At 44.8% G+C, this 8,412-nt stretch overlaps 1 protein-coding gene across 3 annotated transcripts in view; it reads right to left on the bottom strand.

Moving 5' to 3' along the window:
- Positions 1-8,009, bottom strand: part of galt (galactose-1-phosphate uridylyltransferase) — an 81,294-nt gene extending 73,285 nt beyond the window's left edge. Inside the window, exon 1 of one of the 3 annotated variants that reach the window (XM_070867974.1) lies at positions 7,962-8,009. In XM_070867974.1, the coding sequence (XP_070724075.1) occupies positions 7,962-8,004 (43 nt within the window). In that variant the 5' untranslated portion in view covers positions 8,005-8,009. The remainder of the gene's footprint in view (positions 1-7,961) is intronic. The other 2 variants (XM_070867978.1, XM_070867985.1) reach the window with 2 other exon arrangements.
- Positions 8,010-8,412: the final 403 nt, after the last annotated feature.

Consider the following 8,412-nt stretch of genomic DNA (forward strand, 5'->3'; position numbering starts at 1 on the left):
TTTCAGGTGATCTCTTGATCAACATTTTGGGTGTATTGGAAAAATCTTGGGTTTGGAAGCCTTTTAATAAAATTAGAAAACAAGTACTTTACATTCTGTGATCTGTGAATCACTATAAGCATAAATGAGAAGTCCGTGTAACACACAGATTCGTCCAGTTCAGAAGCCCACACAAATGGAGGTGTGTCCAAGACCTATGAGCTGTGAATGAATCTACTATATTCTCACAAGGCTTAAAGGATGTGGAATGAAGTATCCCGGAATGCTTTCCAGAGTCTTAAGCAGTCCCTCACTTCAGCACCAGCCTTGGGATTACCAGATTACACTAAGGTATTCAACTTATTTGTGCATCACAAGTCGGGTTTTGCACAATCTGTTTTGACTCAGTTACATGGGGACAGGCAGCGACCGGTAGCATATTTCAGTACCCACCTAGACCCAGTGGCACGCGGACTACCAGGATGTCTTCCTTTGTTGGCAGCAGCTTATTATGCTATGCAACAGGCTCAGACAATAACTCTAAATCATCAGACCATTTTGTATATCCCACACTCTGTCGAGATTTTACTTACTAAATGTGCCACCCAACACCTAACCTCCGCAAGAACCACTAAATACGAGGTCGAACTGTTATCAAATCCGAACCTTATCATCAAAAGATGCACTACCTTAAATCCAGCCACTCTACTCCCCACGGAAGAAGACGGCGAACCCCATTCATGTGAAATGGTAACCGAATTAGTGACTAAACCACGTATCAATCTAACAGATGTACCAATGTGTAACCCTGATCTAGTGTACTATGTTGACGGATCAGCCTTACGAAATGATAGGGGCCAACCTAGAGCGGCTTAGGCAATTGTAACCCAGTTTAATGTTGTCGAAACAGCCTCTCTTCCAGACTCCTTTTCAGCCCAACACGCCGAATTGTTTGCGTTAACTCGAGCCTGTATTCTGGCTGAAGGACACACAGTTAATATCTACACTGACTCCAGGTATGCATTTGGGGTATCACATGACTATGGACAAATTTGGAAGATTCGCGGGTACCTGACTTCTTCAGGAACCCCTATCAAAAAATGCAGAACAAGTGGAAAATCTCCTGCGAGCCATTCAATGCCCTTTGAAACTTGCCATTATCAAATGCCAAGCACATACAGGCCAGTCGAATGAAGTGGCACTTGGGAATGCCAGAGCTGATAATGCAGCTAAGTCAGCAGCTCTGTCTAAAGGGGGGATGCAGGTGTCATTGTTCCCACTAAGGAAAAATAATTGCTCAGACCCACCACCCACTATTAATGACGTGCTGGCCTTTCAGACACAGGCCAGTACGGAGGAGATGATGACCTGGACGAAGGATCAATGTTATAAAAATCCAGAAGGAATATGGGTTCACCATGACGGCCGCGTGGTGGCCCCCAAATCCTTACTTCCATGGATTGCCCGATGTGTTCATACATTCACACATGCTGGCAAAGGGGGATTGGCAGATTATATTTTGGCAACTTGGTATGCACCAGGTATTTCGGCAATTGCAAAACAAATCTGTGAAAATTGTGTTACCTGTCAGACAATGAATCCGGGTAAGACGGAAAAAGTAGAATCTGCCTCCCACCCAAATCCAGTCGGGCCTTTTGTACATTTACAGATGGATTTTATTGAATTACCTATGTGTATGGGATTCAAGTATGTATTAGTTATTGTAGATGTGTTCTCTCGATGGATTGAAGCCTTTCCATGTAAAAAGGCCGATGCCACTACTGTTGCTAAATGTTTGTTAAAAGAAATTGTACCGCGCTTCGGAATCCCTGCTAAGCTTTCTAGTGATAACAGGTCACATTTCACGGGAACTGTTATAAGAGAAATGTGTAAAGCTTTACAGATTAATCAACGTTTTCATTGCAGTTATCATCCACAATCAGCTGGACTTGTTGAAAGATATAATGGAATGCTTAAAAATAAGCTGGCAAAACTATGCAATGACACTGGACTGAAATGGACAGAACTGCTGCCCTTAGCCTTGATGGTAATGCGATCTGCAACCAACAGAACAACAGGCCTGTCACCGCATGAGATAGTTATGGGATGTTCCCAACGACTACCTTTTACAGCACCATTTACTGCAAAACAGATGGACATCCACAAAATGGAGGAAAATATGTTGAATTATTGTATTGCACTAACCAAATGTATTTCCAGCTTTCATTCACAGGTAAAGGAAGCCCAAGTCAAGCCAGCGGAAGGGAAGTGTCATAACCTGGAGCCAGGGGAATTCGTTTACATCAAGATTTTTAAAAGAAAAAGCAGTCTACAGCCAAGATTCGAAGGACCATACCAGGTCTTGCTGGCGACCAATACTGCAATCAAGGTAAAGGAAAGACCAACATGGATCCACGCATCCCATTGCAAACGGGCACCCGACCAGGAGGAAGGGAAGAAGGAATCAGAGGAACAGAAAAAGGAAGACTGAATAAGGAACTGTATGGACTATGGGGACTGATGGTGCTGGGCTTGACAGGGTTTTACTTCACATTATTGATTACACCAGGGGTACAGACCCGCCACCGAAGGGAATTGCACGTAAACGTATTTATGGCACTGAGTCGTAGGTATGCTCAAGAAAGAAACTTGTCGAGTTGTTGGATATGTTCCCATGTACCTGTCCACTCCAGGGGGGGTATTCCCCTGAGATCTGTCCCCTTTAACGAATCAGAAATGGTGGTAGAATGGTTGACAGTGCAAAACAGGACAAACCTAACTAAGGGGCCAGAAACGAAGGAGCAAACAGAATGGAGGTCGGCAGGGTATAAACATACAGCCTTCCAGGGATGGTACCAGCCCAATTATGATAATAACCATCAGCCTCCCTTCCTAAGCATTACTCCCAGAATAGGAAATCCTGAAGGTATAATATGCCTAGTGAGTAATGAGACTAAAGGACCAGAAATGGGACGCAGCAAGTGTTCCCAAATGATTAAATGGCAAGCCACAACTAATCCCACTGAGAGAAAGATAGCAACCATTGGCTGGACAACAGTCCATAACAAAGCCCCAGGTGAAGGGTGGGAAGGTGAGACCACTCAAGGAGGGATAGTGTAAAAGGACCAGGAGCTGACGTCCTATAATTGCACCTACTGTATTTGTGGCCATAAAGCCTACCCATGGTTACCAGCCAACTGGACAGGGTCCTGTTACTTAGGATATGTGGTACCTCTTATCAGATCAGTAAGGACTCTAAGGGAGGCCTATGGAAGTCATAGATTTAAACGGGATTTGACGTGGCTAAACGGAATATTCAAGGTAATGGTGCCACCCTATGGAATAGCATCGACCGAATGGCAATTACGGGAACTGGCTAACTTAGTGGAATCAGTAGCCAACGCAACTTCCCAAGCCTTTGAAGGGATAAATGACGAAATGGTAGCTATTCGAACAGTGGCTCTCCAAAATCGTATGGCCTTAGATTATCTCCTAGCCAAGGAGGGAGGAACATGTGCATTAATAGGTGAAGAATGCTGTACGTATATCCCAGATAAATCAGAAGATATCGGCAGTCTAGCTGAAAACATCAGGATGGTTGGGAGCCCTGGGGAAATCTGTGGTACAGGGTTTGATCATATTCCTGCTGATAGTCTTCGCCCTGTATCTATTATTTGTCGTCATTAAGTGTTGCTGTGCCAGGGTGGGAGAAACTATGTTACCTACCGAGACCACGGCTAGAGTTATGGTAGCAATAACTGTTGAGGGCTCTTGTGTGGAAATGGAAATGGAGAGACTGTACAAGATCAGAATGGATTGAGTTGTCCTTGTGAAGGACAAAATGGGGGAATGTGGAAATGTATTTTTATCTAAGCTGATACCATACGGTATTTGTGTGCCTTTTGATTAAAATGGAGTCCTGGCCCTTCCAGAACTTTCTGCATTTTAGCAGTCAGCTTGCATAAACCTGGTTTGAGATGGCTGATGGCCATCAGACAGCTAGGAGACAAGTCATGCTGAGACAAGTAACCCCCCCATGGTGCTCTCCTATTGTCTACACTACAAGAGTTCCATGTCACCCCACCCTTATCTTCTAGCCATTATCTCTTTCCGAGACCTCATCCATTTGATGCAAACAGATAAACTGACCAGGAAATTGGAACAAACTCTTTTAGAGTCTACCTGTGAAAACATAAAACATTACACGGTGCCACCCAACCTGGGTGACACTCCAGACATTTACAAGGCCCTTTTTTCCCCCTTTTTTTTTTTGGTTTTTTTTTTTTCTCTTTTTTTTTGGGGTTTTTTTTGGGCACTAAAATCACAATTTTCCCCAGTGCCCCCTATAAAAGGGAAGGGGGACACTAAAAGCACCGGCAATTAAAACAAATTAAACTTTAAAACGTAAAATCAAATTAAAATTTGGTTGCCGGGCGTGATGATGAGGAAATTGGAACAATCCTGACACAATACAAGACAGGTGATAGCCCATTACCTATGACTCATGGAGTAATAGCCGTTTGGCTTTCTGATAACCCTAACAAAAGGAAATATCTGGATACCATGTCAGGACCAGGATATAGTAATTAACTCTTTATCTGTATTCACTGACTGTGAGACAGAGCAATACACAGGGAGAGGCCAGAACTTTGGTTTTACTGTATAAATATCTTGTTAAACTGAACCATTTTGGAGGTGTTCACTTCGCCCTTGACTGAGTGTGACCTACCCCTTGCGAGCAAGTAAATTAAAGAAACTTCTACCGGAGCTGTAAGTGTCGAAGTCATTCTTTTCGGAGGTCGAGATTTCGACAGACCTCACAAAGGCCTTTGACACAGTCAACCGTGAGGGACTATGAAGCGCCCTCCTCCTTTTCGGTTGCCCCCAAAAGTTTGTCATCATCCTCCGCCTGCTCCACGATGATATGCAAGCGTGATCTTGACCAACGGATCCACCACAGATCCAATCCACGTCCGGACCGGGTCAAGCAGGGCTGCATCATCGCACCAACGCTCTTCTCGATCTTCCATGCTGCAATGCTCCATCTCCCTATAAACAAGCTCCCCGCTGGAGTGGAACTAAACTATAGAACCAATGGGAACCTGTTCAACCTACGTTGCCCCCAGGCTCGACCCAAGGTCGTCCCATCCTCGATCATCGAACTACAATATGCGGACGACGTTTGCGTCTGCTTACACTCAGAGGCCAAACTCCAAAACATTGTCAACACCGAGGTGTACGAAAGCATGGGCTTTTCACTAAACATCCGTAAGACGAAGGTCCTCCACCAACCTGACCTCGCCACACAGCATTGCCTCCCGGTCATCAAAATCCACGGCTCGGCCTTGGACAAGGTGGACTATTTTCCATACCTCGGGAGTCTACTATCAGCAAGAGCAGACATCGATGATGAGGTCCAACACCGCCTCCATTGTGCCAGCGGAAGAGAGTGGTTGAAGAGCAGGACCTCAAATCTGGCAACAAGCTTATGGTCTACAGGATAGTAGTGATACCCACCCTCCTGTATGGCTCAGAGATGTGGACTATATACAGCTGACACCTCAAAGCGCTGAAGTAGTACCACCAGCGCTGCCGCCGCAAGATCTTGCAAATTCACTGGGAGGATGGACACACCAACATCAGTGTCCTCGCTTAGGCCAACAGCCCCAGCATTGAAGCACTGACCACACTTGACCAGCTACGTTGGGCGGGCCACATCGTCCGCATAACCGATACGAGACTCCCTAAGAAAGTGCTCTATTTAGAACTCCTACACAGCAAGCGAGCCCCAGGTGGGCAGAGGAAACGTTTCAAGGACACCCAAAAAGCCTCCTTGGTAAAGTACAACATCCCCACCGGCACCTGGGAATCCCTGGCCCAAGACCACCCAAAGTGGAGGAAGAGCATCCGGGAGGGCACTGAGCACCTCGAGTCTCGTCGCCGAGGGCATGCAGAAAGCAAGCGCAGATGGCAGAAGGAGCGTGTGGCAAACCAGGCTCCCCACCCATTCTTTCCTTCAACCACTGTCTGCCTCACCTGTTAGAGATTGTAATTCCCGCATTGGACTGTACAGCCACCTGAGAACTCGCTTTTAGAGTGGAAGCAAGGCTTCCTCAATTTCGAGGGGCTGCCTATGATGATGATGGGGTCAGCTAATTTGGTTAACTGATAACTTAATGCACCTAATTTTCAAAGTTTTTATGTGCAGTAATTACCATTTCTGTAGATCTGTAAGGTATAAACAATCAATAAATACATTAGATCAATAGTTCTGCAATTTAGTATCAGTGACCTAAGGCAAGGTCACACATACCAACTACCACACATCAGTCTTAACGCTTAAAATAAAAAGTATTAAGTATTATCTTCAGAAATTACAACTAAATATGTACTTCTACTTAAATAGAAACATTGCCAGACTACTTTCAAAGAGTGAATTAGAGAGATCGTAGACGAGTAAAACATCTTGTGACCTTACTATCTTCCAGGATTCAACACTAACAACAAAAATGTTACAAAATATACAATATCCATAATTTGCTGTCAAAATAATGGCTAATGGCACTCATCATTACATATGCGCAAATGCTACAAGTGAGGGCAGACGCATGATTAAATGTGAAAATCGAAAAATTGCAGTCTGATACTCAAAAGATAGCGTCGCCCTGTCTGCTTCACCACTGAAATGCATTGAACAAGGGTGAAGTTGCTTTACTTTCATGGTAGATACGACTGAACTCGCCATAGAAAGTTAAGGCTTGTCCATTTCAGATTAAGTATCCTTTTAACACGTGGACCATATACTCGTGGACCATATACTGCAGACACCTCAAATCGCTGGAGAAATACCACCAACGATGTCTCCACAAGATCCTGCAACTCCCCTGGGAGGATAGACGCACCAATGTCAGTGTTCTCGATCAGGCCAACATCCCCAGCATCGAAGTGCTGACCACACTCGACCAGCTCCGTTGGGCGGGCCACAATGTCCGCATGCCCGACACAAGTCTCCCAAAGCAAGTGCTCTACTCAGAACTCCTACACGGCAAGCGAATCCCAGGTGGGCAGAGGAAACTTTTCAAGGACACCCTCAAAGCCTCCTTGATAAAGTGCATCATCCCCATTGACACCTGGGAGTCCCTGGCCAAAGACCGCCCTAAGTGAAGGAAGAGCATCCAGGAGGGCGCTGAGCACCTCGAGTCTCGTTGCCGAGGGCATTCAGAAAACAAGCGCAGGCAGCGGAAGGAGCGTGCGGAAAACCAGACTCCTCACCCACCCTTTCCTTCAACGACGGGCTGTCCCACCTGTGACAGACTGTAATTCCTGTATTGGACTGTACAGTCACCTGAGAACTGACTTTTAGAGTGGAATGAAAGTCTCTCTCGATTTCGAGGGACTGCCGATGATGATAATCCTTTTAACGGCATGTTAATAACTGCCAAACAAACTCTCTGGCATTGAAAATTAACTGCTACAAATGTGGAGTCTCATTCCATCAGGTTTTAATTGCTGTTGGAGATTTTTTAAATTATGTTTTAATTTACTTTTCCTTTCTGTCTCATTTTACTTTTTTTCTTAATCCAATCTTTCTTTCCCCGTCTTTATTTCTTTCTGTACCTGATTTGGCAGTGCATTCACCCACTCTAATTTACATTTCCTTCTCCAGTCCCTCCTCTATTTATTTCTCAACCCTCCAATCTGATTGGTTAAGGAGATACTCGGTTCCCCTCGCTGCTTTCAGCATGCAAAAAAATTGGAACAACCTAAAGGTGTAAGTGCAAGTCTAACTAACGGCAGGTGCTGTTCGATTGAGTCCTACAGCAAAACATGGCCCCAGTCAGCAGAAAACAAAGTTCCAACCCGAAGTAAGTAGATTAAACAGGATTTAACACAAACAAAGCAACCCCCAAATAAATAGATCAAACAGGAATGTCTTCTCTCTGCAACATTACTGTTTTTCCGGTAAAATGAGTAAATGTTACCGCTGGGATCGAAGAGCTGCTCGGTGCTGACCTGCGGGTCCATGCCGATCCCGGAGTGTCAGTCAGTCAGTCACTTCCCCTACCCGCGGCTCCTCCCCTGCAGATTCTCCGGGGCTCAGTTTCTGCAGAGCTGAGCACCTTGTGAACTGCGCATTGTATATTGCCTTTTGCTTACTTTAAGATTTTTTTTATTGCAAATAACGGCAACAATTGCCTATAAAACAATGCAAAGGAACTAATCTCCGTGTTTGGCATAAAAACTGTTTAAATCCACTTTTCAGGATTGCTTTTTCACCAACTGGCCAGGCCAACCATAATTAAACCCTTAAATATTAGTTAATATTCCTGACCTAACTCCTCCTTTCTTCCACTCTTCCATCTGCCCAGATCACTAAAATGTAGTAGTCGGGTAAAAAAAAAAGCTAATGGAATATTAGCCTTTATAATTAGA

This window comes from Pristiophorus japonicus, chromosome 2 (assembly GCF_044704955.1).
Source record: "Pristiophorus japonicus isolate sPriJap1 chromosome 2, sPriJap1.hap1, whole genome shotgun sequence".
NCBI classification, from domain to species: domain Eukaryota; kingdom Metazoa; phylum Chordata; class Chondrichthyes; family Pristiophoridae; genus Pristiophorus; species Pristiophorus japonicus.